We start from the raw sequence: 25,176 nt of genomic DNA on the forward strand, positions 1-25,176 counted from the left end.
CCATAATAAATACAAATACAAAAATACATGAAATGGATGATGAACATCCACAAATTAATACATACCATGTATTTCAAATCGTTTGATACAATTTTATTGTTTTGTATTAGAAGTCATCCAAACAAACACTATCTTCAATCATTTCTGGTTGGTTGATTGGTATTCTCTGTTCAGTGTTGGAAACTTTTCTCCAGGGGTTTTATGTAACACTTGAGCCAATTTGTTCTGAGGTAAACAGCAAGCTTAAGAACTTCCTGGTGCAATCAACTCGGCTAGAAATCACATATAGATTAGAAGGATGTTCCACCATCAATCCTTCCCTTCCAGTGGTTTTCCTAACATCAATCTCCTGTCTCCATTATGGCTGATTTAACTTTTTCCTGGCCATAACTCCCAGTATGTGTCCAAAATGGGACCATATTCCCTATATAGTACACTACTTTTAACCAGAGCTCATAGGTGTTTGGTCAAAAGTAGTGCACTATGTAGGGAATAGTGCCATTTGCACTATGTAGGGAATATTGCCATTTGGGACAAATACCTAATGTCCCGATACTTTGGCCCAGGGGTGGAGTTGATCAATGTATACACTGACTGCCACCCTCAGAATAACCTTAACGAGGCTAAATACGGCCAGGGTTTATCGTTAAGGCTGGAGTAATCCTGTAGTCCTTGGCTCAGCAGTGAAAGTCCTGACCTGAGACACAAAGGGGTTTTCCTCACTTAAACATCAGCAGGACAGACCCTGCAGCTTATACACACTGAGAAGCAATGTAGGATCCTCAAGCTGTGTGTAAGTAAAACAGCCATAATATGAATATGCTTCCTTTATGTCATTTGCAGAAAATCCGATTTGTGTGGATGTGAACGTTTTAGTGGTGGATTTGGAAGGGATTTGCAGTTAGTGCTATTTGTGTTGACAGGAATCGGTAGGCAGCAGAGCTCAGGTGGTTGTCATCTATGATGCATTTAGACATATTATTTCCATGAAAAGTCATAGTCATTTGGTTTTGTATTGTACATGCAGAAATGTACAAGCCAATTACAGTTAATTCAATTGACATACTGTATTTTTACTTACTTACCCTGTTAAATAATAAGCTATTTCTAGTTAATGTGCATGCCTTAATTCTACAAAATCGCATTTGGAAAATATTTTCGATATTCAAAATTGGAAAGCCAGTTGAGTGTAGTCTCCCACATCGGGGAGATGTTACAGTTGAATCTTGGTTAAGTAAGTAAGCCTTGACTGAGGAATCTCTAGGGCAGAATCTCCTGTTTCTGTAGCGAGAAGCAGCTTGATGAACAAGTACAGAACACTAGTGAATGTCGGTTAAAATGTACGATTTAATGTTAATTATCTAATTAGCTGGCCCCTATGACATCTCTGACCTTTCTCTGTGATTGAACCGGGAAAGGAACAGGGTCAGGGATAACCATGAGTGAAGACACTGATGGACTGGCAGAGCTGGCAGAGCTGGACTCTGAGCACAATGCAGAGCTGGCTGACATGGTGGCCGCCATGAACGTGGCATCCAACCGGATGACCCCTCCCAACGGCCATCGAAGGCCCCTTGCACCAGCGCGCCGGAAGCTTTCATTGTCAGACAGGAAGCTATCATTGCAGGAGCGATCAACCCAGCCGCGAGAGGCTCGACAGCCCACCATCGAGTCCAAGCGGGTGTCCATTTCGGATTCCCAGGTCAGAGGTCAGGCCTGTGTCCCAAATGGAGATCAGGGTTCTGTCCCGAATGGCACCCTATTCCTTATATAGTGTACTACTTTTGACAAGGGCCCATAGGGGAATAGGGTGCCATTCGGGACGCAGTATATGGGGGATAGGGTGCCATTTAGGACCCATCCATGAAGTCTCAAAAGAAATAGGCATGAGCCTAAATAATGTGTAGTCAATGTGCATTATCCCACCACCTTCACTTTTTCTCTCCCTAGGATTGTATCCAGCTCAACCAATACAAGTTGAAGGATGAGATTGGAAAGGTAAGAAAGGAAAAGTTAGAATAGATGCTGAATTTGTCTGACAAGAGAAAACATTATTTCATAAAGAATTCTTGTGTAATAAGTCAAAATGATTCTGTCAGACTTTCTTCTTTTTCTATTCTAGGGCTCATATGGTGTGGTGAGATTAGCTTACAATGAAGATGATGAACAATACTATGTAAGAATCTCTGCACATTTCGTTCTTTATCATCTCCTTTGTGGGAGCAGAGAAATGTGCAGTTCCTCAGCCCTCTGTTTTGGCCTTTTTGACTATTATACCATAGGAGCAAACTGATCATGTCTTTCCTTGCGTAGGCAATGAAAGTTTTTTCAAAAAAGAAGCTGATGAAGATGTGTGGATTTCCTCGTAGGTGAAAATGTTCCTTTTAAGTCTTTAGTACTGGTATGAACATGAACTGGTGATGATCACCACTATATATAATGGCGGTTGGTTATAGGACGCCCCCCTCCTCGAGGAGCCAGCACAGAACAGGGACTGCCACCCAAACCCCTGGGGCCACTGGAGAGAGTCTACCAGGAGATCGCCATCCTGAAGAAACTAGATCACCTTAACATTGTCCATCTGGTGGAGGTGAACATATTGACATACATAAGTGGAAGATTTAAAAGGTTCATATGGTTAATTTACATTTAGTTTTATTAATTTCAGAGATTTACACTTTCCAATTGTAGGTTCTCGATGATCCTGCTGAAGACAATCTCCACATGGGTAAGTATGCATTCATCATGTCAGTGCATTGAATGGTGATACAAGGTGTTACATGGTAAACTATGTTTTCTGTTGTATATCCTTGTACTAGGTCCATAGTTGGTATATTATAATACTCTATCCAGTTTGATTATTACATAGAAACTAATATGACTAGTCATTTCATTCTCTGTTTGTTTATTTTCTAGCCTTTGAGTTAATGCCAAAAGGGTACGTTTTACTCCTTTCTGAAATATACTGTATTACATTACATTATAACACTGGTCCTTTGTAGCTCAGTTGGTAGAGCATGGCGCTTGAAATGCCAGGGTAGTGGGTTTGATTCTTGGGACCACCCATATGTAAAACGTAACTACGCATGACTGTAAGTCACTTTGGATAAAACCATCTGCTAAATGGCTTATATTCGTATTATTATATTATTACACTGTACATAACACTTAAATTATGAATTTTGTTATTTATATATAACTCCTCCAGTTACGGAATTTGGTGAATATAAGGTGTCCATTTTTAAGGGATATAAGATACCAATGACAAGGTTCAGGCATTGTTAGTGGTAGGAAGACCACTGTTTGGAAGATTATGGTGGTGATGCTTACTTACCTTTCTCTGTTGCTTTTCCTGGGCCCTAGCCCAGTGATGGAGGTGCCCTCAGACACTCCCTTCACAGAGGAACAAGCCCGCTTTTACTTCAGAGACATCATCCTGGGGATTGAATACTGTAAGTCCTCCACCTGGATTTCGTCGCAAATGGCACTGTATTCCCTATATACAGTAGTGCACTACTTTTGACCTGAACCCTAAGGGCCATGGTCAAAAGTAGTGCACTAAATAGGGAAATGAGTGCCATTTGGGACGTATGGCCTAATAGCATTCTGCTCAGAGACCTGCAGCATACTGCTAACCCTGCTGATGTTTTAGCAAGACATTGGTTTGAAAGTCACTAGTCAGATACGTTCTGAAAAGACAGGATCAGTTGGTGCTTTGACAGCTGAATGTCAAGACCTAAATCAAATGGGCAATGCTGTTTGTATACTTATAAAAGTTTATCTAAAAAGAGAACTAAATCAGTGTTTCCTGTCCTTTTTCCCTGGTCCTATTCTCACACTCACCTCCTTCTCAGTGCACTACCAGAAGATCATCCACAGAGACATCAAGCCTTCCAACCTGTTACTGGGAGACAATGGGCATGTGAAGATTGCAGACTTTGGTGTCAGTAACCAGTTTGAGGGGAGTGATGCTCTCCTGTCCAGCTCAGCAGGGACTCCAGCCTTCATGGCCCCAGAGATGATGACTGATCATGAACAGAGCTTTACTGGCAAGGTTAGACACTAATTGCTAATTTATCTAATCAGGTCACTCATCTTTGATTGTATCCTAGAAATAATATTTACCCCATGAAAATGTATTGCATTGACTTGGTATCAAACGTCAACATTTTACTGTACTGTAAAATATACAGCAAGCTCTCTTTGTAAAGTAATGGTCAATGTTCATGTTTGTTAGGCCTTGGATGTGTGGGCCATGGGAGTCACCCTGTACTGCTTTGTCTATGGGAAGGTAGGTTCTGTTATTATCATAATGTACAGTATTCTGCCATGGATTATTTTGGCCCACTAGTTTCTGATTTGCTGTGTCCATTATGCTGAGGACTACAACTATTGTTTGATCAACCGTTGCATCTCACATTACATTTACATTACATTTAAGTCATTTAGCAGACGCTCTTATCCAGAGCGACTTACAAATTGGTGCATTCACCTTATAATATCCAGTGGAACAACCACTTTACCATAGTGCATCTAAATCTTTTAGGGGGGGGGTAGAAGGATTACTTTATCCTATCCCAGGTATTCCTTAAAGAGGTGGGGTTTCAGGTGTCTCCGGAAGGTGGTGATTGACTCCGCTCCCCATAATAATGCTTTTAAAATAAATACATTTAATGGTTTATTTGGGAAACAGACAGCATGCGTATGCATGTAGCCTATCCTTTTATAGCAGCATTTTAATGCCTTTTCTTCTTCACTATCTTCCTATATCAGTGCCCTTTCATCGATGAATACATCATCGGCCTGCACAATAAGATCAGGAATAGGCCTGTGGAGTTCCCAGACACGTGAGTTCCACTAAGGGACACTATTTACCATGCAAAAGCAATTTAGTCTGCTCTCTATGCACCACTCTAAAATATGGGTAGAACTTCACATTATAGCATGTAATAACTTGATAATAACATAGTAATAGTATTGTTTTAACATTCCTAGCCATTCACTGCTACTGTAGTTACTGTACTGTAGACGGGTCTATTGTATTTGGTAGGTGGTCATCTCAGTCACTCTTTGGTACCACAGGCCTGAAGTATGCAAGGAGTTGAAGGAGCTTATTATAAGGATGCTGGATAAAAATCCTGATACAAGGATCACCATTCCTGAAATCAAGGTAAAAGGGGGCAGATCTAGACCTTCAATAGTGCCTATAAAAAACAAATCCTTCATGAAACCATCTATGACACTTTAAATGAATGTTTTACTGTCCTGGTAAAGTGTTGTGGGACGATTGTGTTCCCCCTCCTGTTTGTTGCCAGGAGCACCCGTGGGTGACGGAGGATGGCACTGACCTTCTACCCCTGGAGGAAGAACACTGCACTGTGGTGGAGGTGACTGAGGAGGAGGTCCAGAACTCCATCAAACTCATCCCCAGTCTGTCTGCTGTGGTGAGTCAGTTCACTAGTGTCCTGTCCAGGGGATATACAGCTCTTGTTCTGGCTCGGACAAGGCTTACTTACTAACTTACTCATCTATCACAAATAGGGCCAGGAGTTTTTGTGTCTTAACAAGGGAAAAAGTCTGGGACCTACACCAGGGCCCAGAGTTTTTCCAGGTCAATACACATGGTCAGGGAACATTTTTGTCATATGGCAGATTGCTACAGTGAATGTGTGTCCCAAACGGCACGCTTTTCACAATATAGTGCACTACTTTTGACGAGGGTCTATAGGGCTCTGGTCAAAAGTAGTCCACTATAGAGAATAGGTTGCCATTTGGGACGCACAGCTGACACTCACTCTCCCCACGTTAGATCCTGGTGAAGTCCATGCTGAGGAAGAGGTCCTTTAGTAACCCCTTTGAGTGTCACAACAGGAGGGCAGAGAGGTCTATGTCTGCTCCAGGAGGTCTCCTTGCGTAAGTCCCCTATAAATCCTCCTTATCTGCTTTCTTTATCTGCCAATTTTGGGATTAGGAAACAAACAAAACAAAACAAAGTGACAGAAATACACAGAGTCGGTTAGATATATAGGCTACTGTAAATGGGATTAACACAAAAGAAGCGTACATATACAGAATACTGTAAGGACAGGTGTATGGCAGAAGACTGAAGCTACAATGAGAAACATGACATACAGTGAGCTCCAAAAGTATTGGGACAGTGACACATTTTCTGTTGTTTTGACTCTATACTCCAGCACTTTGGATTTGAAATGATACAATGACTAGGAGGTTAAAGTGCAGACTGTCAGCTTTAATTAGAGGGTATTTTGTTCTATTTTTTGCATTTTGTGTAACTTATTTTTGAACTTATTGTGTACATAATGTTGCTGCTACCGTCTCTTATGACTGAAAATAACTTTACCGCGGACTAGAAGAAACTTTTTCCTTTAACGAGTCCGACGAGAAGGATATCCTGCTTTCACTGGAACAGGCCCAGACCCATTTGGCAAATCTGACCATAACTCTATCTTCCTGCTTAAAGCAAAAACAAAAGCATAATAAAGGTATATTCTTTAAAAAAGTATGTCTGTATATATGTGTATATGTACGCATGCATGTATGGATATATATATTTACCAAGAAAATATAAGGGGGATTGGAAATGATGCAGATAATTACATTGATGGAAGCAATATTCTTTCCGCAATATTAAGCTGATCCACCCCTAAAAAAAAATATATTTTAATTTTATTTTAAATAATTTAAAAATAAAAATAAACAAAAAAAAGCAGGAAGTACCAGTGACTCGCTCAATACGGAAGTGGTCAGATTGTCACGGTTGTCGTAGGGTAGAGACCAAGACGCAACGGGAAAATGTACACTCATCTTTTTTTTTTTTTTGGTGAAGAAGGAAAACACATAAACGTATACAAAACAAAACGAACTTGACAGTCTCATCAGCCACACAGCTAAACAAGAAACAATCTCCCACAAACTAACAGGTGAAAACAGGCGACCTAAGTATGACTCTCAATCAGCAACAACGATGTACAGCTGTTCCTGATTGAGAGCCACACCAGGCCAACACAGAAATACAACACTAGACCAGCCCCCTAGAAATACAATACAAGAACATACCCAACAACCCGGAACACCTAAATCAAACACCCCATCTTACATAAATACATATCTAATAAACCCCGAACCACTTAAATCAAATACCCTTTCTACATAGATACACCACTAAACCCAGAAACACTCTACAAAAAATAACCTTCTATATAAACACATAACCAAAAACATGTACAACAAATACCCTCTGCCACGTCCTGACCAAACTACAATAACAAATAGGCAGAGATGACTCGGATGCTACACTACAGGACTGTTTTGCTAGCACAGACTGGAATATGTTCGGGGATTCATCCAATGGCATTGAGGAGTACACCACCTCAGTCATCAGCTTCATCAATAAGTGCATCGACGACGTCGTCCCAATCAGAAGGCATGGATTACAGGCAACATCCGCATCGAGCTAAAGGCTAGAGCTGACGCTTTCAAGGACCGGGAGACTAATCCGGTCGCTTATAAGAAATCCCGCTATGCCCTCAGACGAACCATCAAACAAGCAAAGCGTCAATACAGGACTAAGATTGAATCCTATTACACCGGCTCTGACGCTCGTCGGATGTGGCAGGGCATGAAAACTATTACGGACTACAAAGGGAAACCCAGACGCGAGCTGCCCAGTGACGTGAGCCTACCAGACGAGCTAAATGCCTTTTATGCATTTAGCTGAAGCATGCACGAGAGCACCAGCTGTTCTGGATGACTGTGTGATAACGCTCTCGGTAGTCGATGGGAACAAAACCTTTAAACAGGTCAACATTCACAAAGCCACTGGGCCAGACGGATTACCAGGGCGTGTACTCAAAGCATGCGCGGACCAACTGTCAAGTGTCTTCACTGACATTTTCAACCTCTCCCTGACAGAGTCTGTAGTACCTACATGTTTCAGGCAGACCACCATAGTCCCTGTGCCCACAGAAGCAAAGGTAACCTGCCTAAATGATTACCACCCGTGGCACTCACGTCGGTAGCCATGAAGTGCTTTGAAAGGCTGGTCATGGCTCACATCAACAGCATCCTCCCGTACACCTTAGACCCACTCCAATTCACATACCGCCCCAACAGATCCATAGATGATGCGATCTCAATCGCACTCCACACTGCCCTTTCTCACCTGTACAAAAGGAACACCTATGTGAGAATGCTGTTCACTAACTACAGCTCAGCGTTCAACACCATAGTGCCCACGATGCTCATCACTGAGCTAAGAACTCTGGGACTAAACACCTCAATCTGCAACTGGATCCTGGACTTCCTGAAAGGCCGCCCCCAGGTGGTAAGAGTAGGCAACAACATGTCTGCCATGTGTACTTAGTTCCCTCCTGTATTCCCTGTTCACCCACGACTGCGTGTCCAAACACGACTCCAACACAATCATTAAGTTTGCTGACGACACAACAGTGGTAGGCCTGATCACCGACAATGATGAGACGGCCTATATGGAGAAGGCCAGAGAACTGGCAGTGTGTTGCCAGGACAACAACCTCTCCCTCAATGTGAGCAAGACAAAGGAGCTGACCGTGGATTACAGGAAAAGGCAGGCCGAACAGACCCCCATTAACATCGATGGGGCTGTAGTGGAGCGGGTCGAGAGTTTCAAGTTCCTTGGTGTCCACATCACCAACAAACTATCATGGTCCAAACATACCAAGACAGTCGTGAAGAGGGCACAACAAAACCTTTTCCCCTCAGGAGATTGAAAAGATTTGGCATGGGTCCCCAGATCCTCAAAAGGTTCTACAGTTGCACCATCGACAGCATCCTGACTGGTTGCATTACCACCTGGTATGGCAACTGCACGGCATCTGACCGTAAGGCGCTACAGATGGTAGTGCAAACGGCCCAGTACATCACTGGGGCCAAGCTCCCTGCAATCCAGGAACTATATAATAGGCGGTGTCAGAGGAAAGCCCATAAAATTGTCAGAGACTCCAGTCACCAGTTATAGACTGTTTTCTCTGCTACTGCACAGCAAGTGGTACCGGAGCGCCAAATCTAGGACAAAAAGACTCCTCATCAGCTTCTACCCCCAAGCCATAAGACTGCTGAACAATTAATAAAATCTCCACCGGACAATAGATATTGACCCCCCCCCCCCTCCCTTTTGAACGCTGCTGCTACTCGTTGTTTATTATCTATGCATAGTCACTTCACCCCCACCTACATGTACAAATTACCTCAACTAACCTGTACCCCCGCACACTGACTCAGTACCGGTGCCCCCTGCATATAGCCTCATTATTGTTATTCTTATTGTGTTACTTTTTATTTTATTCTACTTGGTAAATATTTTCTTAACTCTTCTTGAACTGCACTGTTGGTTAAGGGCTTGTAAGTAAGCATTTCACAGTAAAGTCTACACTTGTATTCGGCGCGTGTGACAAATAAAATTTGATTCGATTTGATTTTGATTTGATTTTTATCCATATCGGGTGAACCTTGATTGAGCCTACTATTCCTAATGTGATGAGTAGATTGGATGGCCTAATAATATAACTCAATCACTGTTCACAAAAAGACCGATCAGTGCTTGGCTGAGCATGTAGTGCCTACAGTAGGTCTAGGCTATATTTTTTATATTTTTTATTTAACCTTTATTTAACTAGGCAAGTCAGTTAGTAACAAATTCTTATTTACAATGACGGCCTACCAAAAGTCAAAAGGCCTCCTGTGGGGACAGGGGCCTGGGATTAAAATAAATAAATAAATAAATAAATAAATACGATATAAATATAGGAGAAAACACACAACACTACATAAAGAGAGACCTAGGAAAACAACATAGCAAGGCAGCAACACATGACAACACAGCATGGTAGCAACACAACATAACAACAACATGGTAGCAACACAACATAACAACAACATGGTAGCAACACAACATGGTAGCAGCACAAAACATGGTACAAACATTATTGGGCACAGACAACAGCACAAAGGGCATAGGCTATATAAGATACGTTTCTTCTCCTTTCTTTGCATGGGAAAAATTTGTTTTTTTATAAACACATTTCATGCAATTCTACACTTCATATGACTGGAGACATTAGCAGAATCTTTTTTAATACAACAATAATTGCAGGGTAGCCTACTCCGCTGACACTGACAAACTGACAAATCAATAAAAACGACATTGATCCATCTAATATGGCTATGAGAAGAGGAGACACAAATACAATATGACGTCCATCTAACCTGGGGGAAGAAATTATTGTCCAAAAACAAACTTTCAAATGGCACTGATCCAACAATGATAAAGAGTGAATATACACACTCACTGTGGACATGGCCAATGTTCTCCATTCTCTCCAATAAGATAGGCTACACTGTTCGCTAAATTAAGTTGACAATTTTGCTAACTAATAGACAGAGTATTTTCTTTGTCTTCTCTTTACAGCATTAGCCATTTGCTTTCCAAACTGTTTTCTTGCAATTGTATTTTGAAATATTGCAATATACAGTGCCTTCGGAAAGTATTCAGACACCTTGACTTTTTCAAAATTTTGTTACAGCCTTATTCTGGGTTCAAAAGGCACTCGCACATCTGAGCAATCTTGTTACAGGTGCATGGCAACAGTTGAAACAGGATGAAGGAAAAAAAGGAAACCGCACACTGTTCTTGATAGTATCACTGATATTTAATAAGCTTACGTATCGGCCTCACGGCCTTCGTCAGAGCTTTTGTGAATTTTCTGAAAACAGCACCTCTATGTAGACCTAGCCCCACCCACATCCGTTCCACGTATGGAAAGGGGTTGGAGGCAAAGGAAAAATAAATAAGTGCTACCAAACATAACAATATGCATTTCACAAATATTACAAAAGTGTATAGACAAGACGCACCGAACACGTCCATAAAATCACAACGAGGACATAGCAAGTTTTCATTAATCATTGGGTACATCATACGAAAAAACAAAGTAATCTTAAATAGAAACATATTTTAAATTCACAACATAACATACATAGGCAATTCATCATTAAGTCCTTTAGGAAATAATGTCTGGAGGGTGAAAATCCAAAAACATTCTCTTTTGCTCAGAGTATTATTAATATCACCTCCCCTGTCTGATATCTTGACTTTCTCTACGCCACAAAATCTAAAGGTAGAAATGTCATGCTTTTGGTCATTAAAATGTACTGCGACCGGATAATCCCTGTCGTTTCTCCTGATTGAACTTTTATGTTCACTAATTCTCTGTTTGAGAGAGCGGGAGGTTTTACCGACATAGCAGAGCCCACATGGACATTTAATAATGTAAATAACATGGGTGGTGGTGCACGTGATGATATCGTTAATTTGAAACCGTTTTCCTGTGTGTGTGTGGCAGAAATATTCACACTTCATCATATTGTTGCACTGTGCGCATCCTCTACATTTATAGCTACCATTTGGTAGAGGGCGTAAAAGAGCCTGGCTGATTTTCTTTCGTGGCTGGCAGTTGGCATGAACCAATTTATCGCGCAAATTGCGACCTCTCCTATACACAATGAGTGGTGGATTCTTGAATTCAGCCGGCAAAGCTGGGTCCGATGATAAAATATGCCAATGTTTCTTAACCACACCTCCCACTTTTCGCGAATTCAAAGTATATGTGGTTGTGAACATAACGGAGTGTTCTTTTGCTTTAGCTGGTCTTTTTTGTAACAATTCTCTGACGTGTTCGGTGCGTCTTGTCTATACACTTTTGTAATATTTGTGAAATGCATATTGTTATGTTTGGTAGCACTTATTTATTTTTCCTTTGCCTCCAACCCCTTTCCATACGTGGAACGGATGTGGGTGGGGCTAGGTCTACATAGAGGTGCTGTTTTCAGAAAATTCACAAAAGCTCTGACGAAGGCCGTGAGGCCGATATGTAAGCTTATTAAATATCAGTGATACTATCAAGAGCAGTGTGCGGTTTCCTTTTTTTCCTTCTTACAGCCTTATTCTAAAATTGATTAAAATGTTTATTTTTCCTCATCAATCTACACAAAATACCCCATAATGACAAATTAAAAACTTTTTTTTTTTTTTTATGAAATATTACATTTGCATAAGTATTCAGACCCTTTACTCGGTACTTTGTTGAAGCACCTTTGGCAGCGATTACAGCCTCAAGTCTTCTTGGGTATGGCACTACAAAGCTTGGCACACCTGTATTTGGGGAGTTTCTCCCATTCATCTCTGCAGATCCTCTCAAGCTCTGTCAGCTTGGATGGGGAGTGTCGCTGCACAGCTATTTTCAGGTCTCTCCAGAGACGTTCGATGGGGTTCAAGTCCGGGCTCTGGCTGGGCCCCTCAAGGACATTCAGAGACTTATGTTTTCATCAAGGATCTCTCTATACTTTCCCTTGATCTTGACTAGTTTCCCAGTCCCTGCCGCTGAACAACATCCCCACAGCATGATGCTGCCACCACCATACTTCACCGTAGGGAAGGTTCCAGGTTTCCTCTATTTACATTTTAGTCATTTAGCAGACGCTCTTACCCAGAGCGACTTACAGTAGTGAATGCATACATTTCATACATTTTTTTCCAAAATGTTTGTTTCCGTACTGGTCCCCCGTGGGAATTGAACCCACAACGCTGGCATTGCAAACACCATGCTCTACCAACTGAGCCACACGGGACCATCCTCCAGATGTGCCGCTTGGCATTCAGACCAAAGAGTTCAATCTTGGTTTCATCAGACCAGAGAATCTTGTTTCTCATGGTCTGACAGTCTTTAGGTGTCTTTTGGCAAACTCCAAGCAGGCTGTCATGTGCCTTTTACTGAGGAGTGGCTTCCGTCTGGCCACTGTACCATAAAGACCTGATCGGTGGAGTGCTGCAGAGATGGTTGTCCTTCTGGAAGGTTCTCCCATGTCAACAGAGTAACTCTGGAGCTCTGTCAGAGTGGCCATCAGGTTCTTGGTTAACTCCCTGACCAAGGCCGTTCTCCCCCGATTGCTCAATTTGGCTGGGCGGCCAGCTATAGGAAGTGTCTTGGTGGTTCCAAACATCTTCCTTTTAAGACTTATGGAGGCCACTGTGTTCTTGGGGACTTTCAATGCTGCATACATTTTTTGGTACCCTTCCCCAGATCTGTGCCTCAACACGATCCTGTCTTGGAGCTCTACGGACAATTCCCTCGATTTTGGCTCTTAAATGCACTGTCAACTGTGGGACCTTATATAGACAGGTGTGTGCCTATCCAAATCTTGTCCAATCAATTGAATTTACCAAAGGTGAACTCCAATCAAGTTGTAGAAACGTCTCAAGGATGATCAAGAGAAACAGGATACACCTGAGCGCAATTTCGAGTCTCATAGAAAAGGGACTGAAGATTTATGTAAATACGTTTTTTTGTTTTATTTTTAATAAATGTTCAAAAAAATAGAAAAATCTGTTTTTGCTTTGTTGTCATGGGGCATTGTGTGTGGATTGCAGAGGATATATATTTTTTCATCCATTTTAAAATAAGGCTGCAACGTAACAAAATGTGGAAAAAGTCAAGGGGTCTGAATACTTTCTGAAGGCACTGTACCTGGCTGGGCCCTACTTTTCATTGACAGTTGCAACTCAACACTCATATATTTGGCATTTGCCGCGTGCGCTGCCCAAACTCCGACTGTAGGCAATGTGATTTAAAACAATCCACAGCAACAAAAAAAATGTAAGAAGCTAATGATCCTATGTGTCCAAATCACGCTTTCTGGTGTAGTAGCCTCTTTTGAATGACTTCATGTATTTCTGTCTCAACAGGAATAGGCTAATTAGGCTATATCATTTTGGCAATTCAATTTACTTTAGTGGAAGCTGGACGCACCGTCTATGGTTATACAACTAACTTGATTGATAGCCTGAAATGGCTTCTTGATAGCAAGTTATGAGTTTGGGAGACTAGGAACCTATCTGGGTTAGCTAATGCCAACTTCATAACATTTCAAAGTGGCTAGTAGTATTACAGAGAAACAACAAAACATAAAGCAAAACATTTAAATTATGATTATTATTATTGAAAAAAATGACAAATCTGAGGGGGCACATGCCCCTGTGCCCTCTGAGCATGACGACTCACACACTTACAGTTCAGCTCAGTCAACTACATCAGGGCACACAACAGCTTTGATGACATTGCTAAGTGGTTTATTAGATTGTGCCTTAACGAAATATGCTAATATTAATTAGTCCATCATAGATGTTCAGATTTTTTTTCTACAGTATCTATCTCCATCATGTAATGTAACTTTATGATTACATTGCTTATTTACCATTGACGTGCAGTCTTTAACAAGCACATATTTGCTGATATTGTCCTTTTCTTGTCTATCTCTTACCCATTGCAGGGACTCTTGGGGGCGACTGGAAACCGAGGTTCATCCTTCATTGAGGTAAGAGCCCTGGTTAAAAGTAGTGCATACTCTATAGGGAATATTTTGCAATTTGGAATTGGGACGCAACACCAGTCTTGTGCTAACAGGTTTTCTTCTGGGGTTTGATCACTATCATTCTACTCTATGTGATTCTATTTCTATGGTCTCAGTACTGTCTATTTATGCGCTGCGTATTGGACCTGATTGGTAATGCTGTTCCTGACATGCATGGCATTTAATGCAGTGTTCTTGTCATGACCCTTCCCCCTTCTAGTTGCCTTTAACAACACACAGTAGCAAGGCAACAGTAAACATGTTGTCCCCCACGAATGATGCAGAGCCCCCCTTGGGGGCCAATTAGTGACAATTATTGGCAATTATACAAATGTATGTCGCGTGGATTAATGAGAAAGATAAAAAAACATATTTTTTCCCTTGCTGGAAATCAAAACTTGATAGCTGACAATGGACGGGATGTTAGAGACCGGACTCCACTGTCTGATAGGGAGATGCATTGATATAAAACAGGACTTATCATGAGGAGATGCATACATTTTTTTCTCTCGCTTTGTCATTATGGGGTATTGTGTAGATTGATGAGAATTATTCTTTTTATTAATCCATTTTAAAATCAGGCTGTAATGTAAAAAAAATGTGGAAAAAGTCAAGGGGTCTGAATACTTTCTGAATGCACTGTCTGTACAAAATGTCATGACTGTAGCTCAAAAGGCACTGGAGATATGCTTGTAAAACATTTGCTGGGAGACAAAATGTATAGTTTCTGGAAATTGTAATAGGCCGAGATAATAGGTCCTTATGGGACACGTGTTGCTCATGAGGAGATGCTTTGCAAGTTGCAAAACTATTCAGACCCGTTTGAGTTCTTCACATGTTGTGTTACAAAGTGGGATTCAAATGGATTTAATAGTAATTTTTGGTCAACAATCTACACAAACTACTCTGTAATGTCAGAGTGGGCAAATAATTGTATATTCTGTATATATTACATAGCTAAAATATAGTCTTTGCATAAGTATTCAGACCCTTTTTAGGCAAGCCTAAATTAGTTCGAGTAAAATATTGCTTAACAAATCACATAATAAGTTACATAGACTCATTCTGTGTGAAATAATAAGGGTTGACATGATTTTTGAATGACTAAACCTTCCTCTGTCCCTCATATATACAACATCTGTAAGGTCCCTCAGTTAAGTATTGAGTTTCAAGCACAGATAAAACTATAAAGAACAGGGAGCTTTTCGAAAGCCTCATAAAGAAGGACAGTGATTGGTAGATGGGTAACAACAACACATCATACATGGAACATCTCTTTAACTATGGTCAAGTTAATAACTATGCTGTGGATTATATAGTAAACCACACAGACACATCAAAGATAAAGTCGTCCATCTGAACTGAGCTTTAGGACAGGAATGAAACTGCTCAGGGATGTACGAGTGGCAGGTAGCCTAGTGGTTAGAGCATTGGGTCAGTAACCGAATGGTTGGTGGGTTGAATCCCTGAGCTGACAAGTTGAAAATCTGTCACTCTGCCCTTGAACAAGGCAGTTAACCCACTGTTCCTAGGCTGTCATTGAAAATAAGAATTTGTACTTAACTGACTTGCCCACTTAAATAAAAAATTGGTGATGCCATTGGTGGTTTGAAAACAGCTACAGAGTTCAATGTCTGTGACGGTAGAAAACTGAGGATGGCTTAATACCATTATAGTACTCAACAATAATGAACTAAATGAAAAAAACATACATCTTGGTTAATACAAGGTATTAAGGAATCAAATCCAACACAACACATCACTGAGTAACTGCCTTGTGTTTATGCATGGTGGTGGCTGCATCATGGTATGACATCAGCAAATGCTGGGGAGATTTTCAGGACAAAAAGAAACGGGATAGAGCTAAGCACAGGCAAATCCTAGAGGAAAACATGCTTCAGTCTGCTTTACACCAGAGGTTGGAAGAGGAATTCACATTTCAGCAGGACAATAACCTACTACACAAAGCCAAATCTACACTGGAGTTACCAAGAAGACAGTGAATGTTCCTGAGTGGCCAAGTTACAGTTTTGACTTAAATCTGCTTGAAAATCTATGGTAAGTCTTGAATTGCTGTCTAGCCATGATCCCCAACATCTTGGCAGAGCTTGAAGAATTTTGAAAAGAATAAAGGGCAAATCAAATAAACTAAAATCAAATCCATTTTTATTTGTCACATGCTGTAACGGCTGTCTACGGAAGAAGTGGACCAAAATGCGGCGGAGTTAGGGTTCGTCATTTTTAATGTTACGAACACTATGCAATTAACAAAAACAACAAAACTGACAGCCAACACAGTCCTGTCAGGTGCAACAACAGTGACAAGCACAATTACCCACACCACACAACGGAAACGTAGGCAACTTATGTGTGACTCCCAATCAACCACAACCCTCTACAGCTGTGCTTGATTGGAAGTCACACGGCCAAAATTAAATGAAACAATAAAACACTTACTCCCTTCTGCCACGTCCTGACCCAACTACACCCTCTACTGGTCAGGACGTGACAGTACCCCTCAAGGTGCAGACCCCGGGATGCACCTAAAAAAGGAAAACACAAAAAAATCCCCAACAAAAAGGAACACCTAAACAATAAGGGAGGGAAGGGAGGGTGGCTGCCGTCACCGACGGCACTGTGCTACACCCTCCCTCCCCAACCCACCTATCCTGGAGGTGGCTCAGGTGCAGGACGTGGACCTCGCTCCACCTTCGGCGTCGCCCACTCTGTTGGCGCCGATCGCTGCGCCGGGCAGACGGGCCACTCGGGCTGACCCTGGCAGACGGACCACTCGGGCTGGGCCGGAAGGCATGCGGGCCACTCGGGCTGGGCCGGAGGGCATGCGGGCCACTCGGGCTGGGCCGGAGGGCATGCGGGCCACTCGGGCTGGGCCGGAGGGCATGCGGGCCACTCGGGCTGGGCCGGAGGGCATGCGGGCCACTCGGGCTGGGCCGGAGGGCATGCGGGCCACTCGGGCTGGGCCGGAGGGCAGGAGGACCACTCGGGCTGGACCGGAGGGCAGGAGGACCACTCGGGCTGGACCGGAGGGCAGGAGGACCACTCGGGCTGGACCGGAGGGCAGGAGGACCACTCGGGCTGATCCTGACAGGCCGGGCACCCTGGCAGATCAGGGCAGGCGGGCACCTCTGGCAGAACCGGGCAGTCCGGCCACCTCTGGCAGAACCGGGCAGTCCGGCCACCTCTGGCAGAACAGGGCAGTCCGGCCACCTCTGGCAGAACAGGGCAGTCCGGCCACCTCTGGCAGAACAGGGCAGTCCGGCCACCTCTGGCAGAACAGGGCAGTCCGGCCACCTCTGGCAGAACAGGGCAGTCCGGCCACCTCTGGCAGAACAGGGCAGTCCGGCCACTCTGGCAGAACAGGGCAGTCCGGCCACTCTGGCAGAACAGGGCAGTCCGGCCACTCTGGCAGAACAGGGCAGTCCGGCCACTCTGGCAGAACAGGGCAGTCCGGCCACTCTGGCAGAACAGGGCAGTCCGGCCACTCCGGCAGTTCAGGGCAGTCCGGCCACTCCGGCAGTTCAGGGCAGTCCGGCCACTCCGGCAGTTCAGGGCAGTCCGGCCACTCCGGCAGTTCAGGGCAGTCTGGCCACTCCGGCAGTTCAGGGCAGTCTGACCTCTCTGGCGACTGTTGACTGGCGGGCAGCTCTGACGACTGTTGACTGGCGGGCAGCTCTGACGACTGTTGACTGGCGGGCAGCTCTGACGACTGTTGACTGGCGGGCAGCTCTGACGACTGTTGACTGGCGGGCAGCTCTGACGACTGTTGACTGGCGGGCAGCCCTGACGACTGTTGACTGGCGGGCAGCTCCGACTCAGGATTCACCAGGCTGGGGAGACATAACGGAGGCCTGGCTTGAGGAGGTGGCACAGGAGAGACCAGGGTGGAGAGACCCACTGGAGGACCGGTCCGTGGAGGAGACACGGGCTTGACCAGGATAGGGAGATCCACTGGAGGACTGGTCCGTGGAGGAGACACGGGCTTGACCAGGATAGAGAGACCCACTGGAGTACTGGTCCGTGGAGGAGGCACGGGCTTGACCAGGATAGGAAGACATGCAGGAGGCTTGGTTCTGGGCGTAGGTACAGGATGTGCAGGGCTGGGAAGACATGGAGGAGGCCTGTTTCTGGGCGCAGGCACAGTCTTTACCAGACAACCAGCACGCACCTCAGGACGAGTATGGAGAGGGAGCTGCCTCAGGTGACATCATACCCACGACACGCTCATTAGGCGAATGCCGTACTTTATGCACCACACTAGCAGCTCTCTCATCTCTCTCTCCTAATTTTCCCATTAACCCCGTCACAGTCTCTGTCTCATAGCCCTCGCTCACCTCCAATGTCATCCCGACTGGCTCTGGTTCCGACCTCAGCTCCACCGACTGTCCCGTGTGCCCCCAAAAAAATATTGGGGCTGCCTCGGCGGTCGCGCTCTCTCGCGCCTCTCCGCTCTCGCCGCTTCAATCTCCCACTGCGGGAGGCGATAATCCCCAGCCTGAGTCCATGGTCCCTCTCCGTCCAGGATCTGTTCCCATGTCCATTTTTCCATAACGCAGTAGTCCTGCTGCTCCTTCCTCTTCCGCCGCTTGGTCCTGGTTTGGTGGGTAATTCTGTAACGGCTGTCTACGGAAGAAGTGGACCAAAATGCGGCGGAGTTAGGGTTCGTCATTTTTAATGTTACGAACACTATGCAATTAACAAAAACAACAAAACTGACAGCCAACACAGTCCTGTCAGGTGCAACAACAGTGACAAGCACAATTACCCACACCACACAACGGAAACGTAGGCAACTTATGTGTGACTCCCAATCAACCACAACCCTCTACAGCTGTGCTTGATTGGAAGTCACACGGCCAAAATTAAATGAAACAATAAAACACTTACTCCCTTCTGCCACGTCCTGACCCAACTACACCCTCTACTGGTCAGGACGTGACACATGCGACGAATACAACAGAGCTTACTGTAAAATGCTTACTTACAAGCCCTTAACCAACAATGCACTTAAGAAATCAGAGTTAAGAAAATATTGACTGAATAAACTAAAGTAAAAAAAGTAACACAATAAAATAACAATAACAAGGCTATATACAGGGGTAACCATTAAACCATTAGACCTCTCAATAAAGGATTCAGTAATGCAAAAGTTATACTTAAATCCAAACTGGTTCTCTAGCAGATTAGTAAGAACGTCTCTTTTCCCCTTTTCCAGATTACAACATCTCACTTTTGGTTTTTTGAAAATGAAATAATCTCCAAAATAACATTTTTAAAACAAGCCATAGAAAGTTGGTTGCAATTTCAGTTTAATCCACCAGAAAAGACAGAACAAATAATGCAACAAAAATGATGGTTAAACTCAAATATACTAATAAAAATAAGGTATCATCTTTGGAAATTAGATCACAAATAGGACTGGTGGAGTTACGTCACACATGCAGCTAAAGAAAATATATGGAAATGTCTGCTCTGACCCAAATTACAACCAACTAGTTGCAGCATTACCGCAAAAATGGAAGACGCAAGTGAAAGAAGGAAAAAGTAAGTAACTTGACTGTCGGCCCTGCATTAATAACTAAAATTGGTTAAAGAAAATTGTGATCAATAAAAAGGTATAACAATTTAATTTAAGGACCCGAAAAATTGACAGCTGTGCCATATAGATTGCAAAATAGTTCGATAGATATTTTTGATGTACCGAATCCATGGCACATGGTGTATGAACTGATACGCAAAACACCTCCCGGATTCAAAACTTTGAATTATTATACAAAATTCTTGCAACCAAAAGAATGTTATGTATATGGGGGATACAACCATCCCAGCTCTGCAGATTTTGCTGCGAAGAGACAGAATCATTAGATCATTTGTTTTGGTAGTGTCCATATGTAGCTTGTTTTTGGTAGCAGGTCCAGGAATGGCTGAAGAATTGTAGCATTTACCAGGAGCTAATTCTGCAAATAGCACTGCTAGATGATTTGAAAAGTCATAGTCAATCGATCGATAACATACAGTTGAAGTCGGAAGTTTACATACACTTAGGTTGGAGTCATTAAAACTCGTTTTTCACCCACTCCACAAATGTCTTGATAACAAACTATAGTTTTGGCAAGTCGGTTAGGACATCTACTTTGTTTATGACACAAGTAATTTTTCAAAAAATTGTTTACAGACAGATTATTTCACTTATAATTCACAATTCCAGTGGGTCAGAAGTGTACTTACACTAAGTTGACTGTGCCTTTCAACAGCTTGGACAATTCCAGAAAATTATGTCATGGCTTTAGAAGCTTCTGATAGGCTAATTGACATCATTTGAGTCAATTGGAGGTGTACCTGTGGATGTATTTCAAGGCCTACCTTCAAACTCAGTGCCTCTTTGCTTGACATCATGGGAAAATCAAAAGAAATCAGCCAAGACTCAGAAAAATAATTGTGGACCTCCACAAGTCTGGTTCATCCTTGGGAGCAATTTCCAAACACCTGAAGGTACCACATTCATCTGTACAAACAATAGTATGCACGTATTAACACCATGGGACCACACAGCTGTCATACCGCTCAGGAAGGAGACGCGTTCTGTCTCCTAGAGATGAAGGTACTTTGGTGTGAAAAGTGCAAATCAATCCCAGAACAACAGCAAAGGACCTTGTGAAGATGCTGGAGGAAACAGGTACAAAAGTGTCTATATCCACAGTAAAACGAGTCCTATATCGACATAACCTGAAAGGCCACCCAGCAAGGAAGAAGTCACTGCTCCAAAACCGCCATAAAAAAGCCAGACTACGGTTTGCAACTGCACATAGGGACACAGATCGTACTTTTTGGATAAATGTCCTCTGGTCTGATGAAACAAAAATATAACGGTTTGGCCATAATGACCATTGTTATGTTTGGAGGAAAAAGGGGGACGCTTGCAAGCCGAAGAACACCATCCCAAATTATGTGGATATATTGAAGAAACATCTCAAGACATCAGTCAGGAAGTTAAAGCTTGGTCGCAAATGGGTCTTCCAAATGGACAATGACCCCAAGCATATTTCCAAAGTTGTGGCAAAATGGCTTAAGGACAACAAAGTCAAGGTATTGGAGTGGCCATTACAAAGCTCGAACCTCACCCTATAGAACATTTGTGGGCAGAACGAAAAAAGCGTGTGCGAGCAAGGAGGCCCACAAACCTGACTCAGTTACACCAGCTCTGTCAGGAGAAATGGGCCAAAATTCCCCCAACTTATTATGGGAAGCTTGTGGAAGGCTACCCGAAATGTTGTACCCAAGTTAAACAATTTAAAGGCAATGCTACCAAATACCAATTGAGTGTATGTAAACTTCTGACCCACTGGGAATGTGATGAAGGAAATAAAAGCTGAAATAAATCTTTCTCTCTGCTATTATTTTGACATTTCACATTCTTAAAATAAAGTGGTGATCCTAACTGACCTAAGACAGGGAATTTTTACTAGGATTAAATGTCAGGAATTGTGAAAAACTGAGTTTAAATGCATTTGGGTAAGGTGTATGTAAACTTCCGACTTCAACTGTAATAAATACTTTTTGCAAACATTTTTATATTTAATTTACATTCTGTAGAAACTAGGAGAATAGAAAGGTTCAGAACTTTTGTGAAACATCACAGCACAGTTGAAAAATATATGGCAAATAGAAAAAGAAAATGAGATAGATGGGAGGGGGTTGAGGTGAAGGGTGGGACTAAAAACAACAAGATAACTAATGTAAAATATACTGTATCCATAAAATGTATATAGGTGCAGACTTTTGTGAAGCAGCACAGTTAAAAATATATGGCTAATAGAAATGGATGGTCTTCAGAGATAGATGGGAGGGGTTGAGGGTAACTGAAGGATGGGATTAAAAACAAACAAAACTTAACTATTGTAAAATACATTGTGTCTGTTAAATGTATATAGTATGTTTAAGCTGGAAGTAGAAGCCTAAGTGTTGTTGTCCATTAGTTTACTCCAATTTGGGGAGGGGTGGTAGGGTTAGGTGAAAATAACAATGGAAAATATATTGAAAGTAAAAATATATATACTGTATATATATTTACAACAAAATATATGGGGGATTGAAAATGATGCAGACATTTACATTGATGGAAGCGGAAATCTATCTGCAATATAAAAAATATATTTTTTAAAGAATTATGGGCAAATATTGCACAAGCCAGCTGTGCCAAGCTCTTATAGACTCACCGAAGAAGACTCATAGCTGTAATCGATACCAAAGGTGTTTCTAACATGTATTGCCTCAGGAAGCTTAGTAGTTATGCAACAACTATATTTTAGTTATTTAATTTCTATTCATCTTTAAAAATACTTTTTTATCCCATTTTGTAACATCATAAAATGTGACGAAATCCAAAGGGGTCTGAATACTTTTGCAAGGCATTGTATGTACAAAATGTCATGACTGGAGGTCAAACGGTACAGGAGACATGCTTGTTCCAATTTTGGAATTTGAGTTGATTACAATAGCGCCTCCCTTGGGCCAATCTGGGTAATTTTGTAAATGTGAATCTTTATGGCAAGACACATCATTCAGTCAAGTTTCGCCAAAAGATGTTGTGTGGGACTAACGTATGTACAAACGTATTGAGACTGATCCATAGTCGTCCCCCTTGCCCCGATTTCATCATGGGGGACAATAAAACATGTGTTGCCCGCAGGAAATCAAGCAGAGAAGGAGAGTTGGATGGAAACGGAGAAGGAGAGTTGGAGGACCTTACTGAAGATGATGGTGCAGTTGCAGAGGGCTGGTAAACCTTTTTTTCCTGATAGACCTGTTTAAATTAGGGGACAGACCTGTACAAAGCAAACTCTTTGCTGTATCTTCATATAATATGTAATATTAATGTAATATATTTGAAGAGAGATCCAAATGAAAGAGCTCACCCTTACAGTCTTTTAGAAAGATTTGTGATAACTACAGTACAAACCATGTATTAGGTTTTTAACCTTTGTCTTATTCCATCTGCGTGATGTTTGTGTCTGCTGTTAACATAGGGTTTCATTGTCTGTTCATGATGCACTGTACTATATTACTCATAATAGTCAATGCCTTTTGTACTATTAGCTCTGTGTTTTCCAAATATTACACCTATGGATTGAACTGAAATGTGGTTGTTACAATGTAAATATGTACCATTCTAAAGAAGTAATTTTTGCATGCTTTCATACAGTTGATGTTGAAGATAATTAAAGGTAGCAAATGAACATTCTTGTTTGTTCTCTGTATGGCTCTCTCGCTAACATGATGTGCTGGCTCTTGTACGCAGGTGTTATAGCAAGCAATCTTTCATCTGGGGCCGTTTCAAAAGAAAGAGTAGAAGTAAAGGCTTTATTTTGAATATATATATTTTTTACTGTTTTACAAATTGAAGTGAGTGATATCACATCTAGATGTCAAATGGACTTCTGGAACATGTGTCAGAATAGCCTGACCCAGCTTTTAGGATTTAAGAGGGGAAAACAAGTTAGGTCGACACAAAGTCTGCATTGTGAGGAGCTAAAATGTGCAGCTTATTCTGAATCATCTCAGCTGACATGAAAGTCATATAATATCACAATGTAAACACTTGAATAAAAAAAATCCATCTGTTTTTGTTTTCGGTCAGATTTTTTAATTGGTATTTCTGAAATGCTGAAGTATACCACATCATTTTCCAAAATATGACCACCTATTTGTTCAATAGTTGATATTGATATTCCCTCATGTCACGGCCCAGTGGGCTAGTCAAGTATGGCTCTCTGACACCATCCACATGCTTTTGTAAAAAACTAACTGGAATAACACTTGTATTATTGTGACAGGGTAGGAACCTTAGTTTTGGTCAGTGTTTCCCCTGTGACCTTAATTAGGATGGGACAGGTCAAACGTATCAAAGCGCCCCTGTGACTTGTTTAGGTAAGAGATTTTGTACCTGAAGTTGGTGGAAACTGTGTCTGAGAACAATTTTGAGAACAATGCTGTTTTTAATAAATATTTGTGGTGTGTAAAGTTTGTGTTTACTTTGGTTATCAGTGTTTGTTTATTCAAAATTGACAGACAAATAGTCATAGGCCTTATGTTCAAAGTCCCTGTTTCTTTGTAAATATACCACTAGATGGCATCCTTGTGTCTGACTGTATTATCTATTGTGCCTCAGGTCAGTTTTTTCTTCTTCATTGTTCTTCATACAGAGGCTACATTAGGCTTACTTCAGACAGACATGTCACAATGTATTTGACACCAACTTCCTTCTGTAGAATGATCTAATACCACTTGCCAACGACCACAATGAAACATCATGCCATTTGTCCCATGCTTTTTTTCTTTCAACAGTCAGGGAACACAATGCATGTAAAGGTGTGCCCACTCTTGATAAGAGGTGTACATATGAAGTCCTTATGTCTCTGTCATGCACTCCTCAGCAAGAAGAGGTAAAAATAGGTATGTTTATCCTGTGATTGAGTACTATAGAGCCATTTATCTCAAGGGGCTGTCATCCTAGTCATATGTGTTATGACAGGGGATTTGGCATGACACACAGTCCCTTTATCTAAAAGAAACACTCCAGGGGTTAAGTTTCCCTATACTGAAGTGTCTGACTTCCTGTACAGGTGTCAGGGGTACATGCTGCATGCACAGCCTCCATGTGAGCTGTAACAAAATAAAAAAGGCATGTTCATTATA

The 25,176-nt window shown here is 42.2% G+C and overlaps 1 protein-coding gene across 1 annotated transcript; it reads left to right on the plus strand.

Moving 5' to 3' along the window:
• Positions 1 to 659: 659 nt before the first annotated feature.
• On the plus strand, positions 660 to 23,717 carry LOC106612916 (calcium/calmodulin-dependent protein kinase kinase 1). Its single transcript, XM_014214578.2, has 17 exons — positions 660 to 793; positions 1,419 to 1,702; positions 1,951 to 1,998; positions 2,123 to 2,176; positions 2,314 to 2,365; positions 2,457 to 2,590; positions 2,692 to 2,728; positions 2,917 to 2,938; positions 3,364 to 3,452; positions 3,855 to 4,054; positions 4,238 to 4,291; positions 4,774 to 4,847; positions 5,083 to 5,170; positions 5,316 to 5,444; positions 5,810 to 5,913; positions 14,383 to 14,427; positions 23,171 to 23,717. Exons 2-17 carry the CDS (start codon positions 1,439 to 1,441, stop codon positions 23,262 to 23,264), a joined length of 1,488 nt encoding a protein of 495 aa, XP_014070053.1. The 5' UTR covers positions 660 to 793; positions 1,419 to 1,438; the 3' UTR covers positions 23,265 to 23,717.
• Positions 23,718 to 25,176: the final 1,459 nt, after the last annotated feature.

The sequence above is a fragment of the Salmo salar genome, chromosome ssa09, assembly GCF_905237065.1.
Source record: "Salmo salar chromosome ssa09, Ssal_v3.1, whole genome shotgun sequence".
Classification (NCBI taxonomy): domain Eukaryota; kingdom Metazoa; phylum Chordata; class Actinopteri; order Salmoniformes; family Salmonidae; genus Salmo; species Salmo salar.

Coding starts and splice junctions, on each gene's coding strand:
- LOC106612916 (XM_014214578.2), top strand. CDS start 1,439: ATGAGTGAAGACACTGATGGACTGGCAGAGCTGGCAGAGCTGGACTCT. Junction 1,999..2,122: donor TGAAGGATGAGATTGGAAAG/GTAAGAAAGGAA, acceptor TTTCTATTCTAG/GGCTCATATGGTGTGGTGAG. Junction 2,939..3,363: donor TTTGAGTTAATGCCAAAAGG/GTACGTTTTACT, acceptor CCTGGGCCCTAG/CCCAGTGATGGAGGTGCCCT.